Genomic DNA, 26,764 nt, shown 5'->3' with positions numbered 1-26,764 from the left:
CAGCTAGGTGGTGCAGTGGATAGAGTACCTGCTCTGGAGTCAGAAATACCTGAATTCAAATCCAGCCTCAGACACTTAATAATTACCTAGCTGTTTGGCCTTGGGCAAGCCACTTAACCCCATTGCCTTGCAAAAAAATAATAATAAAAAATAAAATGAAATTTGCCACATCAATTGGCCCTACTTTTCCCCTGAATACTCACAGACCATTGTAGGGTTATCAATTGACCTAATTTCAATGTTATTAAGTTTGCTAACTTAAATCGTGTCCCAAAACACTTATAAAAGTGACTTGAAAGATCACCAATCATAGATCACCATAATAGATATAATAATGATAAAAATACTTTGAAATATAGCAAGAATTACCAAAATGTGACATGGGAATACAATGTGAGCTAATGCTATTAAAAAAAATGGAGCAAATAAACTTACTCAACATAGTACTACCACATACTTTCAATTTATGAAAAACATGGTATCTGTGAAGTGCAATAAAATGAGGCATTCCTGTTTATATTTTCCCCATTTTACAGATGAGGGGCCTGAAGGTAAGAAAAGATAAATGACTTGCCTAGGGTCCCACAACTAGTGAGTACCTGAGGTGAAATTTGAACTCAGGTTTTTCTAATTCCAAATTCAGCGCTCTTCCATCAAGATGCCTAACTAATTATATTGGTTTGGGGATAAAAAGTCCATTAATGGCCTTATAAAGAATTGCTATAGTAGAATATTGAGAAGGGAAACAAGACCTTAAATGTTGGAGAAGTGAGTAGGTGTATCTAAGATGAAGGGAGAAGGGAGAAGGGGAGAAGAAGAAGAGGGAGAAGGAGAAAAGAAAGAAGAAGAAGGAGGAGGAGGAGGAAGAGGGAGAAGGAGGGAAGAAGAAGAAGAAAGAAGAAAGGAAGAAGGATGGAAGAGAAAAAAGAAGTATTTTGCACTCCATCAAAGGAAAGTGCCTTACATATGAAAGATATCCTTTTTACCACTCCCACTACTCAAGAATTTGGCCATAATAGCCTGGGAATGAGCAAGTGACTCCTTCCACCTTTCTTTATAAATCTAGATGAATTAAAAAATGTAGGATTGAAAGAGTAAAGGAATACCTGCTCATACTGGCTGTCTAGCCACTGAGAGACATCAGAATGATTCCTACATGTAGAAAGCATAAAAAAACAGTCAGGGTTGGACCTACTGCTTACAGCTATTTAGGTCACTGTTCCCCCTCCAGAGTACACATGCTGAAGGGGCGGCTAGGTGGTGTAGTGGATAAAGCACCGGCCCTGGAGTCAGGAGTACCTGAGTTCAAATCTGGCCTCAGATACTTAATAATTACCTAGCTGTGTGGCCTTGGGCAAGCCACTTAACCCCATTTGCCTTGCAAAAACCTAAGAAAGAAAAATAAATAAATAATAGTAGCTACTCCCTCCAACCCCCACGATGGCAGTGAAGATAGAATGAGATATATTTGTAAAGCTTAGCTAAGTGGCCTGGCACTGAGAGCTTGAAAAATGACCAGTTGAACGTGCCAAGTCTCACCAAGGAGAACAAGAATAGCTGACCTTTGCACTGAAGTCCACTGGAGAGTATTTGCATTTATTCAAGGTTTGCCTCCCAGTTTATCCCAAGAGAATCTCGAGTCTATCAGAATTCCATTAACCTTGGCTGCTAATGTAGGAGGTAACAGATAGACTTATTTACATACATGCACAGAGATAGACAGTAGATGCTTATAGATGTGAGTTCTAAAATCTAAATGTTGGATCATATATCATAGATAGGCCTTATATACCTAGTTTAGGCATTTATTTGGCTGTCTGGACACTAAGATCAGAAAATAAGTGGATAAAGTATGAGATCTGGAATCAGTAAGACCTGAGTTCAAATCCAACCTCAGACACTTACTAGTTGGGAGACCTTGGGCAAGTTACTTAAACTTCAGTTGATCTCAGTTTTGTCCTCTGTAAAACAGGGATCTATGCAGCAAGGTGGTTGTCAGGGACTTTGTAAACAGTAATATGCTTGATAAGCATACACAGACACATGCCTATATGTATATATATTAGCTTATATATGTCATATGTAGCTGTATCTGTGATTTTGGAGTTCCAGGTGAGAAATTTCTTGTTCTGCAGATCAACACTTTCTCTGCCACTTACTGTCCCAAAGGAGGCACACTGAGTACTCAGAGAAGGCTGAACTCTGAATCCAGGTCTTTTATGACTAAGACTGGTTCTGTATTCACTATGCCACTCAATCTAATTAATACAAAAGGTTTAAAAATACTAAAGTAAATGAAACCTTGATAAGAAGGTCAGGGGTAAGGAATAAAGATAAAACAAACTAGAAAGAGGATATTTAGATTTAACCTTTCAATTACTTTAAGCTGTTTCTCCTCATCTTTCTATGGAGTTATGCAAATTTTTCTTGGGTTATGCTTAGAGGGAATCTTTTGGTTGAAAATTGGTTTTCTTTTCATACATAAAGGGGAGAACCACCTACTTAGATGCAGAGTTAAAAACTGTTAAGCTAGTATACACAGCAGGATATGCCTTATTGGGCACGAATGTGCCAATGAATGCTTTGTCCTTGTCAAGACTTTACTGTAATTATACATCTCCTTAGCGATTTCAATGGAAATGAAGCTCTGAGGGGTCCTTAAGGAAGAGATACACAAACCACAGAACAAATCTCTTTGACTCAGAATGGTAAAAGCCAGGTGACTTGGGACTACCCTCAGCTTGATTCCTGGAGAATAAAAGAAAAAGTAACTAAAATAAATCTCCTCTTTAAAGGTCTCAAAATCTTCGAAAGCACAGAGGGCTAAATTTACATCTTCTACCTCCACAAGCTACTTTCTTTTCTTCTAACAACCCAGCTTTTGAGGTTCAATAAAAATGAACTACTCTCCTGTCTGGGGAAAATGTGGTTAGTGTGGTATTAGTGTTGAGCTTACAGAGATAAGCAAGAAGATATTTAGACATAGGTAACAAAAAAAAAAAAAGAAAAGAAAAGAAAAAACACCAGTGCTATTATGTGAGTGTTCAGAATTTACAGTACATCTTATCTTTGTCCAGCTACTGAGGCAACTGATATTGTAGTATGGATGAAATGTCAGAGTTTGAATTTCATCATGAAATGTTACTGGCTTGTCTCAGTTTACTCCACTAGAAAATGGGCATAACTTAATTTAAATCGTCCTTGAGGGAGTGTTTCTCCCCCTTTCCATTTCCATAAAAGTATGATATATTAAAAAACCAATTTTCAATCAAAAGATTCCCTCTAAGCATAACCCAAGAAAAATGTGGGACAGCTAGGTGGAGCAGTGGATAGAGCACTGACCCTGGAGTCAGAAGAATCTGAGTTCAAATCCAACTTCAGACACTAGCTATGTAACCTTGGGCAAGTCATTTAACCCCATTGCCTTAATTTGTGAAAAAAAAAAGTATATATCTATGTGTATAAACATATCTATATCTATATATCTACATATATCTATATATCTGTATCTATATATACCAAAAAGATCTGACCTTGAATCCCAGTTCTGCTTCTCACTGTGTTACAAATGGCAAATCACTTTATGCCTGTCACTATAAAATGAAGGGTTTGAACTAGAGGAGCTCTTATCCTGGATTCCTTGAACTTTTGAAAACTCCATTTCAATATAATTAGTTTCATTTGCATCTCTTTTCTTTCTTTCCTAAGTCTTTTATCTTATACATTTAAAAACATTCTTAAGGAAGGTCCTTTGCCTACACTAGACACGTTACAGAACAATGACATAAAGAGGGTAAGGACTCTTAAAAGATGATCTCTAAGCTTCTTTCCAACTCAGTGGTCTTTATTCAGGTAAAGGTGCTAGAATTTTATTCAATTTATACCTTTGTAAGGCCCCAGTAGAAAAGCCTGCTTTGCTTTTGTCTTTGAAATCCCCTTTTCTTAGGATAATGGCCAGCATACGCTAGATATTTCAGAAAGATTAACTGACAAGTTCTTTTTCCCCCATAGTCTTCATCTTTAGGTATAATGGGTTGCATAGAGAACTTGACCAACTTGACTTACTCTGTTAAACAAAATAGGATTAAGAAATGTAGCAGAAAAGAATGGGAAAAGCACCTTATCCTCAACTAGTTAAGGGCAAATTGGCTGCCCAAGTCATCAGCTGCCATCAACAGCTTAGGAAAGATAGATGCACAGTTTATCCACAGTGCAATTCAGTCCAGTCTTCTCTGTTTTTGTTCCTTTTATCTAATGGAACAAAAACACCCCTTGGAAAATTTCTGTCAAGAAATTACAGGAAAATGGAATAGGGTTATAAGAAATGTCATTATCTCTGTTTTAAGCCAAGGAAAAAAGTTACACACATACAAATGAATGAGTATTCATAACTATCATCAAACATGCATTTCCCAATTGGGTTATCAAGGAATTTAGAATAAAAATGAAATAGCATTTTAATATTCCACATTTCTGTTGCATTTGGAAAGGCCCATTTGGCATGTTGAAGCATGAGGACTTTGACTATTTGTTCTCTCCATATATTAATCATTTTGCCATTTATATTTTGTCTTTTATTTATATATATATTTGTTTTCTTTATGAAAACCATAAAATATATTTTTTTACTGAAAAGCAAGAATATCTTTATATTGGGGTCTCCCTTGAGATTCTTAGCTACTTTTTATGTTAGGAAGAAATATAGTTTTCAAGAAAAAGTTGATTATTTGCTGAAAAAACAATCCATTTTCTAGCTTAAAAATGAACTAGAGTATTAAGAGTTATTTGAAAAAAATCTGACTGTCAAGTCTAGATTTAAGTAACATTATCTCTGCTACAGTTTACTTCTATAGAGATGTGATCTATGGGATAATGCTAGATTAATTGAAAATTCTCAAAGAAAATGTTTTCCAGACCTAGACCAATTTTAACATAAGTATTTCATAATATAAGACTGATGAGAACACCCTCAGTTTTTTGCCTTGTGATAATAAAAATAATATCAGTGGTACAGTGGATAGAGTAGGCAAACCCGATAATAAACCTAATAATAGACCTACCTTGAAAGGTTGTGAGGATCAAATGAGATATTTGTAAAATATTAATACAGTGCTGGCATATAGTGATATAGTTTTATCATCATTATTATTAATTAATTGTAATTAATTAACACCTACCCAACCTGTAATCTAGTAAGGAATGGACAGATCCCAAATGAAGAATCCTAGGTGAGATACCATTTGTGTATTTCTATCTATTTCTATTTTTTAATCTCTTTCAGCTTTATTGATGTATTTTGTTTTTACAGTTCATGAATTTATAGATTATCTTCAGTTTGTGAGAGCTCTCTTGTACAAAGTTGAAACCTGTTAAGTAAAATAAAAATAACCTCAGCTGAAAGTGTATACATTTCACATCTGTATTCCCCCTCCTCTCTTTAAAAAAATAAAAAGAATCAAAAATCTGCCTTCTTCCTACCTTTCATCCCATTGAAAAGAGAAAAAATATTTCTTGAAACAAATATGCAGTCTATTTTTCCTAGTAAGAGTAATTATATTTATATACTATACCTACTATATGTAAGGCATTGGTTAGGTATTTTACAAATATCTCATTTTATCCTCACAGAGACTATGGGAAGTAGATGCCATTAGTATGGCCATTTTACAGCTGAGAAAGGGACTTTGCAGGGTTTCAGAGCTCTAAGTATCTGAGGTCATATTTGAACTCAGATCCTTCTGAATCCTGACCCATTTTACCTACCCAATGGATCACCAAGCTAAATCCTATACCTACCTGTCCATCCTTTTTTATAGAGAAAGAAGCACAAATAGGGAGCACAGAGCCTTTTTTTTTAATATTATGGGAGCTAAAGGGAATTACAAGGTTCCAAATTTCTGATAGTACCTGGTCCATACGATTAGCTGGTTTTGTTGAGATCAATCTTTTCCTGTGCCTATAATTTACCAGCCTGACTATGTAGTTCCACTAGGGCTATATATGTTCCCAGAAAAAGAGGCAGAAACTAAAGTTTACTGACTTAACCCTTTTCTTTAGTGCTTGACCATTAATTCAATGGCTTAAAATAAGAACTTTGCCTTTTCTCTCTCTAATATTTGATTTTCCCACCATGGGCCCATAGGTTTTTGCAAGGCAAATGGGGTTAAGTGGCTTGCCCAAGGCCACACAGCTAGGTAATTATTAAATGTCTGAGACCGGATTTGAACCCAGGTACTCCTGACTCCAAGGCTGGTGCTTTATCCACTATGCCACCTAGCCTCCCCACTACGCCACCTAGCCGCCCCAAGGGCCCCTATATATTAATGAAGATTTACCTTCCACTGGATACTCTCCTGCCCAAACACTATGTGTTGGGTGCAAAAGAACAATAAAAAATTTTCCCACTTCTGTATGTATGCAACTGCCTATAGTGCATTTATGGCTATGAAACTATAAAGGGCAGCTGGCTAACCCAGTGGGTAGAGTACTGGGTTTGGAATCAGGAAGATGAATTTTCCTGAGTTCAAATTCAACCTCAGACACTTATTAACTGTGTGACCCTCAGTTTTCTCCTCTATAAAATGTAGACGGACCTTAAATGAGATCATAAAAGAGATAGTTGCCACTGAAATGACTGATTAACAAAGCAGGTTGAAGGAGGGATAAGGCTGACCTCCACAATGTTAGCAGTTTATAGATTTGCAGGAGGAATATAACTCACAACTTAGATAACTGGACTATATTTCATAATATGATAGATTTTTAAGAGGCTTGCTATGGTACAGTGGAAAAAATACTGGCTACTTTGCTCACAAAACCTTTTTTTCCAGAGCTGCTGCAAAACTAAAAGGAATACTAAGTTTTTATTTTCCTTTGCCTCCCCAGATCATTCCCAGGTCAATGTATATTAGCAGAATAAAGTATCTAGATAGATTTATGTGGTTTGTAGAACAAACAGATCCAATAATTAGTCCCTGAATAACTGATTAATTAGATTCCAAGACAGTATTTCTGCAAACAATCTAAATGATAACAAAATTAATTCAGAGTTTTCCCCAAGCTCAACAAGTAAATAGGTATATAGATAAAGTCCAATGAAAGGAATCTTATAGAAGTACATACTTAAGAAATTGGGACATGAGTAAATTGAACATGGGTAAAAGGCTACCAGAGACAAAAGATTCCCTTTTCAGAGATGTGGGAAATCTGGGACACTAATACATAGTTGGTGGAGCTGTGAACTCATCCAGCCTTTCTGGAGAGTAATTTGGAATTATACCTAAAAGGCAACAAAAATAAATACCCTTTGATCCAGCAATACCACTACTGGGTCTATACCCTGAAGAGATTTATGAAAAGGGGTAAAAACATCACCTGTACAAAAATGTTCATAGCAGCTCTCTTTGTGGTGGCAAAGAAATGGAAACTGAGGGAATGCCCATCAATTGGGGCATGGTTTAACAAACTGTGGTATATGTATATGATGGAACACTATTGTTCCATTAGAAACCAGGAGGGATGGGAATTCAGGGAAGCCTGGAAGGATTTGAGAGAACTGATGCTGAGTGAAATGAGCAGAACCAGAAGAACATTGTACACCCTAACAGCAACATGGGAGTGATGATCAACCTTAATGGACTTGCTCATAACCAATAGGGCATCAATCAGGCACAATTTTGGAATATCTGTGATGGAGAATACCATCTGTATCCAGAGAAAGAATTGTGGAGTTTGAACAAAGACCAAAGACTTATGTACCCTTAATTTATTTTTTTAAAATTGTCTCATTATGTAATTCTGCTATATCTCATACTATATGTTTCTTCTTTAAGGATATGATTTCTCTCTCATTGCATTCAGCTTAGATCAATGCATACTATGGGAATGATGTAAAGACTAACAAACTGCCTTCTGGGGGGTGGGGGGTAGGGAAACAAAATTGGGGCAAAAATTGTAAAACTGAAAATAAATAAAACCTTTCTAAAATTAAAAAAAAATATTCCCTTTCAGATATTGTAAATAAGGGGTCTTCAACATTTTTCCTTTCAGATCAAGCTTGCAAATCTCTAGATTTGATTTAGTAAATTTGGAGTGCTGGAAACAAAAGATGCTCTAAGCCCAATTATGAAAAGTAGCATAATATTGAAAAGATCATGAAAGAAAAGAGAAAGGAGAGTATCAGTAGTACAGGCTAAGGGGGTTCAAACTAGGAACCAAAGATCAACAGTGCCCAGCTTAAGATAGTAGGAGAAAGGACATAGATTGACAAAGGACGCCAGGAGAAATGACCCACTATGGAGGGTAATCCAGATGGGAGAGATGGTACAGGAAAGCTTACTGGGACATAGCAGTAATGTCTGAATTTTTTTTTCTGAAGACCCTCTAACAAATGAGATAGGACTCAAACTGTGCACTAAAGGAAAGAGAAGCTTTGGGAAAGGGCATTAAAGGCACTGGGGATAGTTAGTAATGAGCAAAGATACAGCTATGGGCATGGCATTTTTAGGGATAGTTTGAAGTTGACTTAAGGTGGGGAAAAAAGTAAAGTTCAACACTGGGCTGGATCCTCTGGGGGGTGGGGGATACAAAAACATGTTGATCCTGGCCCTCAAATTTTTAAGGAGAAATAGAATAAGATATGAATTCTATCCTAATACGCATTGTACTTACAGTAAGTGTGCTATGGGGCACAGTAGACTGAACCCCAAAATACAATAATGGAAATAGTATCTTTGTTTCAATTCAATTTTGTCATTTGTAATTTCTAGCTTAGTTGTTGATATGGTGATAAATCTCATTCATTAAACTAGACATACACGTAGGAGATATCAGGACTCTGTTCTGTTAAATTTATATTAAATTTGTAGTGCTTTGTAGGTCAAAGTGGATTTTCCACCCCAGTACACAGTAGTGCAGTTACAATATTTTGCTCCATTAAATGGTACTTTGTATTTTATAAGAGGCAGGAGAAAAAGAAAAAGAGAAAGGACAGGCCCAATTATAATCTGAATAAATGGAATTTCAAGAACTAGATGTGTTCTGAAAGGCAGGAAGCTTGCTTGTTTAGGTAAGTTACCCTTTGTGATATTTCCTTTTTCTTACCCTACAAAAATATAGACAAATGTCAAATTGCCCAGCATACCACTGAGTTCCCTCATTCAGAATGCTGAGCCGCCGGGCAGCTTCTCATTCACATGGCTTTTAAGTAACTCTAGTAGAAAAGGATTGGATAAAAGGAATTTCCCAGTAAGTCAGCTCTTAAAAAGGGAACAGATTAATACTGCCTTAAGCTTTAGATTCACAAAGGGTATAAATTAATGCAAATAGCAGGTTTCCAAATAATGCAGGCTGATGTTTTTAAAAGAATTGCTACTAAATTTCAACAAAGCAGAGAAAGAAGGGCAAGGAAGTAGCAACATATTCAAGGAGCAAAAAGAAAATATATTCTTTTCCAAACTCTAATTTTTGCTCTCACTTGCCAGTCTATAAGATTCCAATGCTACCATTCCAAAGATGTTAACTTTAAGGATATTAAGCTAATGAATCTGTCACATAAGATTAGGATTTTTTTATTTTTTAAAATCAGAGCCAAGGGGCAGCTAGGTGACACAATGGATAGAGCACCAGCCCTGGAGTCAGGAGGACCCAAGTTCAAATCCGACCTCAGACACTTAATTACCTGGCTGTGTGACCTTGGGCAAGTCACTTAATCCCGATGCCTTGCAAAAACCAAAAAAATGCGAGCCAAAAACTAAATTAGCATATAGTCTTTAATGTCTGTACTTTGTTTTTGAAAAGCATAATATACAAAGGCAGAAAAAAAATAAACAGTTGCTCAAAAATCAACAATTCTACCTCAACATAGTAGAGAAGGGCTGAGTTGATCATAAAATCATAATTGAGAGTTAAAAGAGAACTTAAGAGGCCATCTCATCTATACCCCTCCATTTGCAGATGAGGAATCTGAGGCCCAGAGAGCTTCCCACAATTATACAAGGATTTGATTCCATGTTTTCTTTACTGAAAGCTCAGCACTTATTTCAAGTATCCCCACCATATACCATAAGTTTCAAAAGAAGAAAATGGAAATGAATGAGGCTCTAGCAGCAATGGGCCATTGGTTTGGTTTGTTACACCAATGTACACGTCTCTGGACTCATATATGTCAAGCCTGTACTAGAGCTTATAGAAAAACTATGGTGTGTATCTTACAGTCCATTAAAGATAAAAAGGACAGTAGCAAAAGGATGGAATGAATGCAGGTTCTTATATGCATTCATGTACACATGCACACTCAAACACAATTGAGAGTCTATTATGGGGATCTTGTCTCATGAGGATTGTGAACATTACTTTATAAACCTGGTCTTAGTCTACTTCCAGACAGCCATAACTTGATTAGTTTGGAAACTCCCTCTATTTGAGGCAAATATAACCAGTCTATGTCTGAGAAGCAAATTTGCTATTGTGCCCCCGCGCGCGCACACACAAACACACACACACACACACACACACACACACACACAAATTGTCTTGGGCAACAGAGCTCTTGATAATGAGACTACCATCCCTGAAATCTTTCCAGTTTGATAGGAACTACTGTCTTATCTTGAAGGAACAACTTCTAGGATCCTAGAGTCACTTAGAAGTCATCATTTAAGGGAAGAAGTAAAGTGAAAGTTGACTTCAGATATTTAAAAGGCAGTCTCTTGGAAGAGGGATCAGACATGATTCTACTTAACCAAGAAACAGGAATAATGGGGTGGCAGTGGGGAAGGAAAAAACTTAAGACTTTATGTAAGGAAAAATTTACCTGCCATGTGAACTATTCAAAATTGTGCAGGGTCGTTTTGGGAAGAAGCAAGCTTTCCTCTCCCTTGGGATTTTTGAACAGAGTTTGAATATTCACTTATTAGGAATGTCACAAGGATTGCTCCAATGAGGTCTCTTCCAACTGACACTCTGGAACTTTCATAACCTTTATATGTTTTTTTTTAATGCACACAAAAGCTTTCCACACAAAAAAAAGGAAGTGCAGATAACTTTTTCATTCAACAATCACTTAAAATTATAAAGAGGTGTAAGGCAAGCTTTTTTTTTTTGCATCATACTTAAATAAAAGACTTTGTATCTTGAGAAAAAAATAATTTTTGTCTTGGACCATGCAGCCTTTATAGTCAGTCTTGTACCTGTTAAAATCCTGTCTGATGAAGTAAATTTTGAGATATTAGAGAACAGTGTTGCAACATCATTAAGTTGGTCACCAACCACTAAATAATGTTAGTTCAATCATAGAAGCATGAAGATAAAGAATAGACAGGCTTATAAAAGAATGAAGAGGTTATTGTCTTTGCCCAGAGTACACTAAAAGATACATAACAGTAGTGCACTGCCCAATATTTAAACTCCATCTATTCAGATAACAAAAAAATAAAAAATGTGGTAGACAAATATCGACTTAATTATATTAAATCCCCAATAATGGAAATCACACTAAAGTAAAACAAGGCTATTTCACAGCAAGATTTATTAATACATCCAAAAGAAAGAAAGAAAAATCATTTTGTCACACTATATACAGATAATACATACAGTGTTTTTATACACATATTACATCAGTTTTTACACAAGAAAAATATACATAAAAATGTAAACTTTTGTATACAAAAACCCTTAAACAAATTAAACAAGGACCAGATAACAAAAGGAGACCAATCCATTATTATTTCATCAAATTTTTTTAAAATGGTCATACAGTACATTCATTTGAGATATATATATATATATATATATATATATATATATATATATATATATGGAAAATGTGAGCCAAGTCTTCCTGTTTAAAGGGAAAATACAAACCAGAAGCCTACCTGCTCCTAAAATGTGGTCCTCCAGCACACCTGCTTTAAAAGCCATTGGTGTGAATTTTGATCAGAACTGGGGGCTCTGGCCAAAACCATTTCTCTCCTCGTCTTGTTCCCACATACTGTTTAAAAGCGGTCTCTGCAGAAACAAATGGCATCAGGCTTTTGTGCATACTAACTAAGCTTTCAGCCACCACTAATATTGAGGAGAATTGAAGTTTGTATGTTCCCTTTAAGCAATTATTATTATTTTTTCTGTGAGCATTTTCAATGTATGGCATGTTAGCAAATTTTGTGTGCCAAGGTGAAAGGGGACAATGAAAAAGAAGGCTCGGGGCTGGGGGGGAGGGGCAGGACTGCTAGTCCTTGCTACCGTGCAGCTACTTTAAAAAAAAAGAAAGAAAATGAAAGTGTGCAAGCTGTCGTTCACTGTTCCATATGCACTGCCTCCTATTGGCTTCCCCACTGAGATTGATTCATATTCTATCGCATTCTTGCAGCTAAACAACTACCATGAGGCTGTTTGTTGCAAGGTTGCTTCTGATATCTGGTTGTGGCTAGGCTAACTGTTCAAATGACAGAATCACAAACCTCTCTAGGACAGTCTGAAGGTCTACTCCACTGTTTTCTGTAACATCTTGAAATGTACGATTGTCCATCTACCTTGCTTCTTTATTATGTCTTGAGGAGGTAATCTGTTCTGCCATTCAATCATACAATCAAATGGCAATTAAGAATTTTCTTAATGTTCTTGCAATCAGCATGATAGATCACTAAAAAACACTTGAGGCTGTGGGTCCAACAAAGAGTTAGACCCATGTCCAGTATGAACAGTCTCAAAATTCCTTTAATAGAATTCTTAGTGAAGGATACTTTTAATTAAATAAATGAAAGGCTCGCTTCAGACAGCTTCATGAGAAATCCACACTCTCTAAGGTGTATTTTGAGCAAGGCTAGGTAACAATGAGGTGATATTTTTCTCCCTGCAGCAGGAGGAGAATATTTAACTCTCCTCAGTCAAATCAATTTTAGTTATCATTATATATTAATGAAATAAACAGGCAACCAATGGTGGACCACTATTGATCTAGGGGATAGTAGACAAAGTGTAGTAAAGGAAAGGTTAGGGTGTCTTTGTAATTGAAATGACCAGACTGGTTGTAGCACATCTCTGTTTCAGAGACAGGAAAAACCACACAAAGTTCTTCAAGTGCACCTCCAGCTCTCTCTCACTCCCTTTGAATAGATGACAACTTTTAGGACCGCTTCCCTTGTGATTTAATTTATAACAACAACAATAAGGAAACAATAAAAATAATAAATAAATAATTTCCCAATGACTTTAGATGACTTAAAATTTTTAAATGTTTTTAAATAATTTTTATAATGTTACATTTCTGACAATTTGTTACATACACCTGCCATTGCAGGGGCAATATTCCAGTAGGGGCAGCATTTTGCTAAATGTAAAAGATTGCCATCCAAAACTCATACATATACATGTGTATATACAGTATATCCACACTACTTATATACATATATTAATATACATATGCATGAGTATATATCAGGAGAACAATTATTCATTGTCTCCAAATATCTATATATTCACTCACATAATATATACTAAAGACATACTGTGTGAGTATATATGCTAGTATATGTACACATGCTCCAACATGTATATATACACTGTTCTGTGTGTGCATAAGAGTTTCGAAGGCACAATTATAAATGGATGTAAGTTTTCTATAAAACTGCAGCAAAGATAAAACTCAATGTCACTATTGTGAGACTATCAAAGGCCATATTGCCATATAAGAATGAGATTTCACTAGAAGAGATGAGGATTTAAAGAACAATGACTACATGAATTAAAGGAAGGATTAGCCCCCAGGTTTAAGAGGCTTACATGGGGTTGAGTAGGTTTTTAACTGTCACTGAAAAAGAAAGTGAAAATGGCAAGTTAACTCTAATGTGAACCAAAAATTTCAAATGTCAAATTAACAAGTTTAAATAAAGGAGGGAATAAACATATTTTCTCTACAGACACTAGTGTAACTTAGAAAAAGCTTCAACTGTTACAATTCTTACTCTTTCAGCAACAACTCTATAAAATGTTCTAGATAAAATTCCTAACTTGGTGGGACATTGTTTCAGAAAGGCAGAATTCAAACCCACCTTTCCAAATCTGTGCAGTGTATGCTACTGAGAACTAAGTTTTCTAGGAAACCTCTGAAATAAAGGCCTTTTAGAGGAACAAACAACAGTGATATCTATGTAAGTAAGACGGGGTGGTTGAACCAAATGCTTTGGGCTAGATTGGAAGTGATTAAAGTGAGAGGAGCAAGTGCTGAAATTTGGCTTTTAAATGATGAAAGTAAACAACAGTTGGTGATGATGGTAATAAGGAGCAGGGGAAATGAACAATAGAAATCATTTTAAAGGGCATCAATTAATTATAAACAGAAACAAGACTATAATCCAAGGGACTACTATCCTAGGGAGTTATGATGATGTACCCTAGTCATTTTGTCTGGTTTACAATTTCATCTAGAACCCCACTCCACTTGCTGACATATTAATTTTGTTAACAAAGGCTATTTATCTATTATACACACACTTTTGGGGAAATATATGTATATAGCTCTATCTATATACACACATATACATACGTGTATATATAGATTTAGATTATACAAATGTATAAATAAACATAATACTTTTTAATCTTTCCATTGACAAGGGCAAGTTTACATTCAGCAAAGTGCCACCACATCTGATATACACATCTCTGTACAAATATACATTAAAAGGGTTTTTTTCCCTCCACTGATGAATGGGGAATTTATTTTGGTAAATCCCATTACAAACAACCGAAGGGAGAATGGCACCAGTACAAACTCTCCTCTTTCATTTGCATGCTTATGTACAAGAAATATGCAGGAAACAAATTTTTTAAAAATCCACAGAGAGAGTGAACTTGGGAGATGCTGGAAAAGTACAACTGTAAAAAGAACCACATACAGAGCTTTCCTAGGTTTTGACTGCATTGAAAAAAACGTGGCTGCAAAATCAAATGACAAATATCTGTGTCTTATGAGAAGCTGTTTTAAAAGAGTTTTAAAATACATGATTTTCATTATTAAAAATATGAATGAAACACTCAGTAACATCTATGGTTTTAGTTACTTCAGACTGCTGAATATTACAGTGAAGTATAAGAGAACAATGACTTTAAAACCAAAATAAATAGGAATGTCTCTTTTGAAGTTGACTCTTAGACAAATATCTAAGAGAAAGCATCATCATCCCCCCCTTAGACAAAATATGGGAAATAAAATTGTCTTAAATTTGAAATGGATAGCCCAGGTGAGATAAAAATATGTTTAAAATAATTTAAACTCTCCCTAGCTTTGAAGCATAGTGAAATGATCCCACCAGCTCTTCAGGAAAACAAAACAGTCACCTATGAAAATGACATTCTTTAAAAAAAAAATGCCTACCACAATACTTGTCAAATCAAAATAAGGATGATGGGCAATATTTTCAAAGTCAGAGTATAAAGTAATTTACTATTAACTTAAAAATTTACAACGGATATCTGGTCCCACTACCCCACAATAAAATACAAATAACACCTCATTTCCTCTCTCTCATTTTAAAAAACAAAAACAAAAACAAACAAAAAAAAAAAAGAGGGGACAGAAGGGTGTCTTAGAGCCTGGTATTTCTCATGCCATTTTTTTTTTTAAAATGGAGCACAATGCAAGTCAATCAAAAAGTTTAAAATAAAATGCACATGATATCAGAGCTAGCCTTTTAACATAACATAATAAAGAATTTGGTGTATTTATACAAGTGACAATGAGAAAATAAGTCCAATCCCCTCAACTAAATAAATCATATTTCTACAATACATTCCATCACCTTGTGTTGCTACTTTTCTCTATTTTACCCTACATACACTCATTCATCTCTTTCTCTCTCTCTCTCCCTCTCTCTCTCTCTCTCTCTTACACACACACACACACACACACACACACACACACACACTCCCCCAATGCATATTTTTGCATGTGTGTAAAACACAAACATATACATGCACACAAGTAATTTAATTCTATTTTTAAGTCACAGTGGGAATTCCTTAGTGAGGAGGGGTAAAAAGTTCCTGAATAAGACACTGAGAACATCTAGATTTGACATTTTCTCTCTTTTTGATTTCCCAACTTACAGAATGAACTGTAAATTAAAGAATAAATCCATAGGAAAAAAAAAGAGGTCTTACAAACTTAGTTCACAATTCCAGCTACAGTAGTTGGAGTTTTTATTTGATCTATGTATTTCGTATTTCTATTTACCCTGTAACTAAGCTTCTAGCCGTCTTAAGTGTAAACCACGATCATTTACTAAAGAATGAAATACTCAAGAATTCTATGAGCAGTAATAAATGGGCTAAAAGATGTTCTACATTTTGAGGCTGCAGGATATCATTTTATTTTATATATCTGCAAGGTAGCAAAGAATAGCTATACACCTTGACACGGCAGAGATCCAGTGTAAAAAGGTGCTTCACTAGTTTGTTTTTCACCAAAAAAAAAAAAAAAAGCTTGTATATAATTTTATAGCTATTAAAACACATAGGAAACATAATTCATTACACTCAATACAGCTTTAGTATAAAACTTATAATTTATGAGGTGATGTTAATAGCATAAATTAATATACCTTTTTCTCTTAAAATCTACAATAAGTATTCTGAAAGCTCATTAGGGAAGGGAACTTTTAAATAAAACTTTTAAAGCTGAGCGTGATGGAAAAATATTCTGTATGCTGAAATTGAGATGGAGAGCCTCAAGGAGAAAGAAAGAGTCCCTAGGCAAGACACTGTGGACTACAAAACTCAATGTGTTTTCTCTTTCTTGCGCTCTCTTTGATGATATTCTACCTTTATTTTCTTTTAAAACTATTTAGTTTTTGTTATTTTTTATTAAATTGCCCTTATTTCCACAAGGAATCCCTGAGACATACTCAAACTGTACAGTGAAAATAATCATCACTGTTCAGAGGAACTGGTTCAACCCATCCAAGCAGATGAAGATACTATCAACAAGTATCAAACTTTCCATCATTGCAGCATTGATCCATTGGAACCAACTGTACCTTAATGCTGAAGATTGGAGTCATTTCAGGGCAAATCAGTCTACTCCCAAAGTAAAAGCAATGGTGTGGCATTTTAGCTGCATTGAAGCCTTCTGCACTGCATGTTGAAAATTTTCCATGGGGAACTCTGGGTGCATATAGAGCTTACTTCAGTGGTCCCCAGCTTTAAAAAAAAAAAAGTGAAAGATGTTTCTATTACTCAGACCAGAATAAGGTATAGCTCATACACTTTGTGTATGTGTTTCATTACTGAGAAGTGGGCAGAGGCAAGTAGGCAGAAGAAAAAGAAAAGAACTGTGCTGTCTTAAATAGATTATATATAGATTTCTAAGTTTTTCTCATATAGATTTTTCTGTAAGACTAAACTCTAGAAGATCAAAAAACATATTAGACAAACTAGCCAAAATCCCCAAGTGATAAGAGATGATGAAAAAAAAAGGAAATGATGTCATATTCCCTCTCCAAACTGCCATATAGAATATATTTCCTTCTACCAAATACAAGACACATAACACCTTATCATTAACATCAAGGTACTGAGAGATCTAAAGCAGGTGATACCAAAAAAAAAAAAGGAAAAGCAGTGAGGAAATCCATTAACCAAAAAAACAGAGTAAAAATGTTTGATGTTTAGAAAAAAGTTCCCTAAAATCAATTCATCTTCAGCATTTACTGACATAGCAACTGGCAATAAGGAAAAGTCCATATTGCCATGCATCTTCTGATTTTTTTTCCCTAAGTAAATGTTTGGAGGAAAAACAACAGAGTTAATTGAACAAACTCAGCTCCTTTCTAGCATGCCAGTAAAAAAAAAAATCATCCATTGAGAGCTAGTCTTTCTAAAAGTTATTCTTAACATGTATTTCCTCTCATGTTTTTTAAATAATAGGTCTGAATTTTATAATATATTATCCAATTAAGAAGAAATCGTTAAATGGTTCTACTTCTATGTAGATTGACAGGGAGAAGGATAATTGCTTCCAAACAAATAAAACATCTATTCTATTTCTTATCTGCCATACATACATAGTATATGTGTGTGTACATACACACACACACACCTGTATATATGTATGTATATACATACATATGCCTATATACATATGAATAAAAAACATTTAATATAGCTTTTTTTTCAATCAAGAGAAAATTACTCCAAAAAGAATATACTGTTGGTTAGACATTCAATATAAATGTTTGATATAGGGAAACCTCATTTAATCACAATTACAAAAGAATCTATCTGCATCATTCTGACCACCCTAAAACCCCAACCTTTGGTGTAGTCTGAGGGGTCTACAAACATGAAACTTGTCCAAATGACTAGATTTTGTTTTAAGGTATCCTTAGAAATGTTCCACAAAACCCCAGGATTCTGTAAACCACCTTTAGAAAAGGACTGCATTTAAGGCCTTAAAATATACCAGATTCAAAAGTTTTGGCAGACTTCATTTTCAAAGGAAGGGGCAAAAGCTAGAAGGGAACAGGAGAAAGAAAACATTACAGACATTAAAAGTTAAAAGAAAAAACAATTAATTTAAACGGATTGCAAAATTATTGAACAATTAGTGTTGTGACTCTTCCTACCTGTTCTTTTTGCAAGCCCTTAACACATTTTACTCAAAACTGGTAGAAACAGCTATTGTTTTATTCCTGCCATCAGTAATGCTCCCTCTTTAATGTAATTCAAGATCTCAGAAAAAAATGAGAGGGAAGTTCCTCATAATGAAATATCTATGATTTCAAAATTACTATGACTATAATTTCTTACAGACACGTGCCCAAAGTTTACAGTTCCAATTTATACAGCTGGTTGGTCCAAGTCACTAGTGAGATAAATTCTTTGATATAAGCAATTATTCTTCAAGAGGAAAACTGACCTGAAGGAACACCGATATGCAGCAAATATTTAATTTTCTTACCTTTTAATGAATAAAACTTCCCTCTCTGGATTAATGTAATCATAGGCTGTAAATGAGCTCAAGTTTAGTGTCATTAAAGAAAACAAATACTGATCATTCTGAACTTTCTAGTTTGAGACTCAATGAACTTTTTATGCAGTCAACAACATAAACATTTCTTCGGAAGAAATAAATTCCCTACAGAATTATTGGGTGAAGAAAAAAGCTGTTAGATTTCTTTATGCTTAAACTACAAGCTATACCATCACCAAAAACAAAACAAAATAAAACAAAGAACACACACAATACTTCTTACTTGATCTCCAAAGCCACTACCTTTTTTTCAATAAATTATCATTTTCTCATGGAGGGGCATTTTATACATTTACCACATTTCTTGCCAACATGAAATTGCTCAAAAAAGTTATTTACAAGCAATTTTCCCACATGTGGTAGGTTACTCAAGAAAATAATCCTTCACTATATAACCTACAGAACAAATATTAGAAAATCCTTCCATTGCATAGTCTGTTACTTGGTGGGTTAAGTGTAACCGCCATTCATTATTGTGAACAACTGTATACTAGCTACATAACCTACCCAGATGTGCAAAATGCTAAGCCAATTCCACAGAGGAAATGAAATAGTATTTTAACTCAAATAATAATAATAATTATTATTATTATTATTATTGTGTGGGGATAATAAAGGAGAGACAATACAACTTTTCTTCAGATGCTATATTAGATTAGTAATCTAATATACAAGCAGAAGATAGCATACATTGAAATGGTGATTCTGACTCCTACAGCATAGGATACTTCCATTAACTGCAGCAACTCTGTAAACGAAATTAGTATTAACTGTACCTAACTGGCCTTTACAAATGGTCCCAAACCACTGCAGAAACAAAGCGACTCTTCTTGTGTCATGGTATTATTCTACTATGCATTGTGTACCTCAGTCTAAAATACCAGCACTTTTCCACCCAAAGAGGACCATATTCCTAATGTAAGATTTGCTTTTGATGCCAGTATTACCTCTTAAACATTCCAAAGAAGTAGCTAATTTTTAGATTTTCGGAATGAAAAAAAAAGCTTTATTCCATTGTTTTCATATAAATAAATATATCTACCAAGAGACTGAAATTGCTACACTGACTCTTTGGCAAGAGGATAATGGTTCTAACCTCTTGGTATTATAGAAATGTACTTCTCTTTTCAACCAAGGGAACAAGCCAGGCTAATGGCAAGAGCAAATCAAATCAAAAGCTATGCAATCTTTCAACTGGGTGAGATGAGAGGAAAGAGGTTGCACTATTTTCAACCCTGCCCCAGTGCTTTCTAAAGGTGTTCCTCCCTCTGGCCTCAGCACAGGGGACTACATGAACACTAATTTACTCAAAGTTTTTGGTGTGAAGCTATAACTGGCAACATTCCTGATCATTGCATGCCTCCTTAGTAGAAAGCAGAAAAGGGCTTTTCAATGCACACACAACAGGAAACTGCAAACAACATAATGTGCAACTTACTACAGGTTTTGTTAACTGAAGATTTTTAAGAAGCCAATGCACAGGACAAAGAGCCAGGTTAAAAAAAAATCCAATTTATGATTACAATGATTATGAATTTCCTTTTGCTCAAAAAGGGGAGGCAATGAGGAAGACATGTTATTTTGCAATAAGCTTTATTAAGTACAATGGGAACTAAGCTAACTTTATGGGAATGGTTGAAATTATCCAATGATTCTTCAATCTGTACTGAAAATTGGAAAATAATTCAGAAAACTAAAAGACACTTTCTGAGTCAAGGTTAACCACTCACAATTATCCCAATATGTACATTAAGGAAAGCTCACTAATAAAAGGTTCACTGATGAAAAGCTGTCAAATTATCTGTCTTCTTCACCATTGCAGAATAAATTTATGGTGAGAAATCTTGCTTCATAACATAATTTATAATTTAGAAATTTTTCAATCTGAAAAGACAAAGTTATTCAAAAAATAAATCTTACAACCAACTTTTCATGATTAAAAAAATTAAATACATTACAATCATTTTTTTGGCCCATAAAAGTAAAAGAGTTTAATAAATACTTGTTTTAAAGTAGGGCATATAAGGATTAAAGACAGTCATGACATTTCCCCTCCGTAAGCTCAGGCACATGGTTTCAGCAACGTGCACGCTGATCACTGCCATTCCTTTAAAAAGCAAAGAAAAGAAGCTTTCAAAAGAAGGGAGTGGCTAAAACTAGCATGGCAAAAAAGAGATACATACATGAAGTAGGAAAAAAGATCCAAAACTTCACTTATTTGGAAGGAATTAAATTCAAATATTCCCTGACTCAAAGGAACCTATTGTCCCACCTCACTAAAGATTATGCTCTACCTGGTTGGTTGGTTTGTTTTTTAAATATATAAATTAGACTAGATTCCGTAATAAACAGCCAATGATCTATCTCATGGGATGGTGAAACCTCTCTGCAAGAAAGCGGAAGCAGATTGCTTTTTAAATCTCTTTCATCACACATTTAAAAGACACAAAAGCAGGCAATAGGGAACCCTCGTATGTAATTTTGGAGTCATTAATTACTAAATCATCCAATGTTTTAATCCCACTAATCATGAATAAACCTATAACTTTGAAAAAATTTTCCCAAACCAATCTTGAACTTGCTTTGCAAAGAGAACACCACACAGGTCCAATTCTACTCACACTAACAAAATTCAAATTTACTTGCACCTAAGTATTTAAATTATTTTAATAAAATTAGGAGGTAGGTGAATTTAAGAATAATTTCTAATTTCTGGGTTTACTTTTACAAAAACTATCAGTGTACCCTTCAGATATTACAATTATTTCATAATTGGAACATTGATTTCATAAGTGTCTTCAATATTTTACAACTCCTACTAAAAAGTCACTATTAAGAAAATGAAAAAAACTCTAAAGTAATAGATGGCTTAAGGAATTCATAGATTCCCAATTTTTGAAATCCATTTGACTTCTCCTTTACACATCAAAATAATTTGTTCAATTACTTCTGGCAAATAGATTTCATGGAAAGGATTTAAAAACAAAGGCTGGCCTGACAAACACTGCTGTGAGGCCACAGAAGCTTAAAGTAATTCTGGCTAGTTTTTCCTGGGACTGTTAAGTCTGTCATTCCATGTACCAATTAAATTTTTCTTTTGACTTTTTCCCTCTTTGGGCTGCTAACCTTCAGAAGAAAAAACTGCTGTTTACAAAGTGCAACTCATATGACCAAGTCACTTCCCTCACTAATCAATAGATTCAAGTTAGCATACAGTTGGAAAGAATGATGGATTTCAGTAAGGTTGGGAATTGGGAAAAAGGAGGAAAGTAAGCCAAAACAACCTTTTTTTTTTCCTTATTAGAAAAATATGGGACTGTTGCTTGCTGCCTCTACATTCATACACACAAGCACACACAGACAGACATACACAGAGGAGGTCAAAAGACATTTTTTTTCTTCTTAAGCACTGTCCTACTTGAGATTGTAAATCTAGCCTCAAAGCAGGGTTTCAGCAGACTAGTGCTAATCCACCTCTCCACACCATCAGCTCTTTTCTTAAATGGGAACTCAGTAAATCAGCAATCTATCCAGAACCGCCTCTTATAAAATCTGGCAATGGGATGGAAAGTATTGATCTGAACCCTAGGAAGTAGTAAAGGGCACTGGTTATCTGAGGTATCTTCTCATTTCTCAGTCTCACTGCTAAAAATCAATGGCATCCAGTCACTGTGCTGAACCGCTAAGGAAAAACGTGAGGGTAACGTGAACCTGTCGGAAGGAAAGGAGCACCAGCGGACAGAGCACGCGTGAACACTGAGGCCAGGCTTCCCGCTGGCCCCGGCCTTGTTCTTTAAAATGCTGAGGAAGGGGAAGCAGGAAGGGATGCCTAAAGAGGAAACTAAAGACAGAAAACACACGGTCCCCACCTGCCTGCAAATGCACAGACACGCCACTCAGTGAGGGGCGGGGAAGGGAGAAGATGAGTTATTGGTACTTGTAGCAGCGGCACCTGTCACGGTGAAGCCAGTCGGAGGGGCTATTGAGCTGTGGCTGGGTTGCAGGTCCTTCGGAATGCCGCTGTGAGAAGTCAGCTGGTGGCCAAAGGCCGCGCTGAACTGGGGGAGCTGCTGCTTAGGAGAGCTAGAGGCCATCAGGTCGGCTGAGGAAGGCCCCATGCCGCTGAAGCTGGTCTGCGGTAACCCTGGGAGCACGCTGGGGCTGTTGGGGGTCACGGTGGCGAAGGCAGGCTGTGTGGTCTCTGAGTTCGAGGTGGTAGGCGGTGTGGACAGGGAAGTGGAAAGGAGATGTCCATCTGCGCCAAGAAGGTTGCTAAATGGAGAAGGATCACCAAGGTTGACGGGGAGATTGCCCCAGTGAGTTCTGGGGTTCACCACCCCACTGAGGGGCACCTCGAGTTGGGTTGGGAGCAAGTGCTGCGCCATGATGGGCATTTCTGCTGAGAAGGTAGCTGCCATGTTATCACCAGAGAAGGTTGTGGCATGGGGAGAGGTGATGTGATCACTGTAGGGAGACGGCACATGCTCGCTGTCATAATGGCTTCCGTGGGGCGAGGAGTGTGAATGGTCACTGCTATATTGCTGTCGTGAGGTGATTAGGTCATCTGCCTTGCTCAGCAGCTGGGCAGGGTGTGGCCTCTGGGAGGCATGGCTGCCATCATGAAGTCCATGGAACTGTCCTGGGAAGGCTCTCTCCCCAAGCGCACTCTGGCTTATCAGAGTAGCAGAAGTAAGGCCAACATTGGCTGGGGCCGAGAACTGCCCCTGGATCTGCCCTGCCAGGGGTGTGGGTGGGTTAGACAAGGTAGCAGAACGGAGCAAGTTCTCATCCAGCTCTAGACTAGAGAAATTATCATGCACTATCCGCCCATTCAGCAGCTCCCCGAGGTCTGTGTTGACTTCTCGACTCAAGGACTGTATTCCTGAAGCTCCAGTACCTGTGGAGAACACCCCAATGCCTCGCTCTGAAAGCTCCTGAACTGGCACACCGTCTGACTGGGTAAGTACTCCAATGGTACTCAGGCACTCAAGGGAAGTGACAGCCTGCAAAGCCCGTTCGAGCTCCTCCGCCTCTTCTGTTGTAGGAAGGAGGTCTCCATTCTTACCTAAGGAACCAAAAAGAAAAGAAATTTACACCTGACATTGGAGGAATAAATTTCAACTGTTTTAAACAGTACTCCATTCAAAGAATAGGATGAAATAAAATACTTTAATGAAGTGAACAAGAAAAAAAATAAATACTAAACTGTGGAACACAATCAAATTTCACACAGTTATGGCATTTGAATCTTAATTTTATTATGTGAGAATCTATGTCGCAACTCATAAAAGTAAACAATCAAACTTCTCAGTAGCAGTTCAAAACTTTTAACTGTTTACTTGCACACGGGTTATATAGAGATACAGATTATACAAATATTAAAAAACATAGCAAACATATCAGTTGAACTTTGAGACAAAAAGTTCAAAAGGGGAGGTCCGCTCTTAGCTCTTACATGCTGAGACTCCTCCACTGGACTGGTAACTATAAAAAACTAGAACAAAGAAATTCATTTATATTTCATGTCAAGACTTAAATGTTCAGCTCATTTCATAGATTATCTTTTAAAACTCTTTTCTTGACTCTCCAACTCTCTAATCTTCCATGTACTTCCAAAGTTTTCATAAAACTGAAATCCATAAAACTATTTTGCTTTGTTTCCAATGACATTTGACTGATCCCAAGGGAGGAAAAAACTGATACAAAGGCTGATAGAAACATTCAAAAGGACATGAAATCAATGACTAAAAAGTTATATTTTGCAATATCTAAGAACATTTCTAAAAGGAACAAAATTTTAGACAGAAAAGCAAACCCAAATGTTGAAATATATATTTCAGCTAAGGTTGATTAATAAAGTTAGGACAAGTATTTGTTTCCTTGAAGATTTACAATAAACTATTTTTTAACATTTAAAAGCCTAATTTCAAATGAAACCTAGAAGGATGGCTATCAAACAATGAATCTACCAAAACAATACTACAATCATGAAGAAAACAAATACCACAACTTTGAAAGAAGGTGGAAGCAACTTTTAGTAATTTGCAGTCTCTACTTAAAATAAGAACTATGGGGTAACTAAGTGGCGGCAGTGGATAAAACACCGGCCCTGAAGTCAGGAGTACCTGGGTTCAAATCCAGTCTCAAACACTTAATAATTACCTAGCTGTGTGGCCTTGGGCAAGCCACTTAACCCCATTTGCCTTGCCAAAAAAAAAAGTCTATTATGAAGGGCAGCAAAGTGGTGCAGTGGATAGAGCACTGGCCCTGGAGAACCTGAGTTCAAATCTGGCCTCAGACAATAATTGCCTAGCTGTGTGACCTTGGACAAGTCACTCTTAACCCCATTGCCTTAAAATTAAAAAAAAAATAAGAACTACAACTACATCTCAAAAAGAAAAAAAACTGCTTCCTTCCTTTTCAACTCATTTTTTGAACTTGCTTCCTAAAAAATAATAATCAAAACAAAGAATTAAATATACCTTCAAAAAAATCAAAATCTTGTAAGTCATCAGGTAGCCGTGGCAGGACATCTGAAAAGTCCTCCTGATTTAATTCCAGGTCATGTGGAATGTCAGTGATCTCATTGGCAATGTCATCAGGCAGCTCGTCAGTACTCAGCTCCGGTGTGGAAGGGCTCCTAAGAGAGGAGAAAAAGTCGCAGATCTAAGGAGTTTCCCTCAATTTCTTATGTTTGTTACTAAAACAGATTCATTCATCCCTAGAAAGTTTTCTGTTATTCATCACAAACATGGAAAACCCTAATCTATGAATAGTTTCATATTTTCCTATTTGAATACATGTGAATTAGACAGTTCCCTAAAAGACAAGGAGGAAGAAAGGCTACAATGAGCAGTTCCATAAAACCAAATTCTGCTCAATACCTATAAGTACTTGGAAATAGGTAAGAGGTAAATTTTCCCAGTTATTAATGACATATATATATTAAAAATTACATTAAATAAGCCATTTGAAAAATTATATTGGCTGTCATTTTGATTATTATTATTATTAAACTGGCATAACTACAAGAACAACAAAAGACATAGAAATCTGGCCAAAGAAATTTCTTACACATAAAATAGGGATGTTAAAAGGAGGAATTTCCACCTTACTCCCTCATTTAAATGGTTTTTGGTAAAAGAACAGAAAAAAAGGAAAAATAAAAAACTTTTCTTTCTCCTCTACTCACTGTAAACTGCTCTTTTCAAAGAGCAGTTTGTGAATCTATTAATCATGCTGACTCTGGTATCCTTTCCATCACTTTTACCCAAATTAAATAATATATAAGATTATATATTTTGCTTTTTCAGTACCATACCAATCAAACTACAAAAAATTATAAATCTAAAAAAAAAAATCACAAAAATTCATCTGGAGGGATAAAAGGTTAAATCTATCCAAGTGAATTAGTGAAAAAAAGTGAAGGAAGGGGGCCTGACAATATCTGCAAAATGATACTCATCAAAACAATTTGGCACTGGAAAAGAAATAGAGTGGTCAATCAGTGAGACGCAAATGATATACATGAGCAAATGAGCACTGTAACCTAGTGTTTAATAAATCCAAAGATCCCAATTACTGGGGTAAGAACTCACTATTTGAGAATAATGCTGGAAAGACTGGAAAGAAGCCTGTCAAAAGGGGTATACAATTTATACATAAAGGGTGATAACATAAGCAAATTAGGGAGGGAAGAAATAACCTATCAGATCTATAAAGGGGGGAGTTTTGACC

General features: G+C 35.9%; 1 protein-coding gene across 6 annotated transcripts in view; it reads right to left on the bottom strand.

Annotated features, from left to right (window-relative positions):
- Positions 1–8,720: 8,720 nt before the first annotated feature.
- Positions 8,721–26,764, bottom strand: part of INO80D (INO80 complex subunit D) — an 89,836-nt gene continuing 71,792 nt past the window's right edge. For 5 of the 6 annotated variants that reach the window (XM_074191543.1, XM_074191547.1, XM_074191544.1 and 2 more), the window contains 2 exons: positions 25,510–25,667; positions 8,721–24,092 (listed from right to left, as the gene is read on the bottom strand). In XM_074191543.1, the coding sequence (XP_074047644.1) occupies positions 22,924–24,092; positions 25,510–25,667 (1,327 nt within the window). In that variant the 3' untranslated portion in view covers positions 8,721–22,923. The remainder of the gene's footprint in view (positions 24,093–25,509; positions 25,668–26,764) is intronic. The other variant, XM_074191549.1, reaches the window with a different exon arrangement.

The sequence above is a fragment of the Macrotis lagotis genome, chromosome 6 (genome assembly GCF_037893015.1).
Source record: "Macrotis lagotis isolate mMagLag1 chromosome 6, bilby.v1.9.chrom.fasta, whole genome shotgun sequence".
Classification (NCBI taxonomy): Eukaryota; Metazoa; Chordata; class Mammalia; order Peramelemorphia; family Peramelidae; genus Macrotis; species Macrotis lagotis.
Note: the sequence above shows the minus strand (reverse complement) of the source record. Positions and strands in the feature narration are given on the sequence as shown.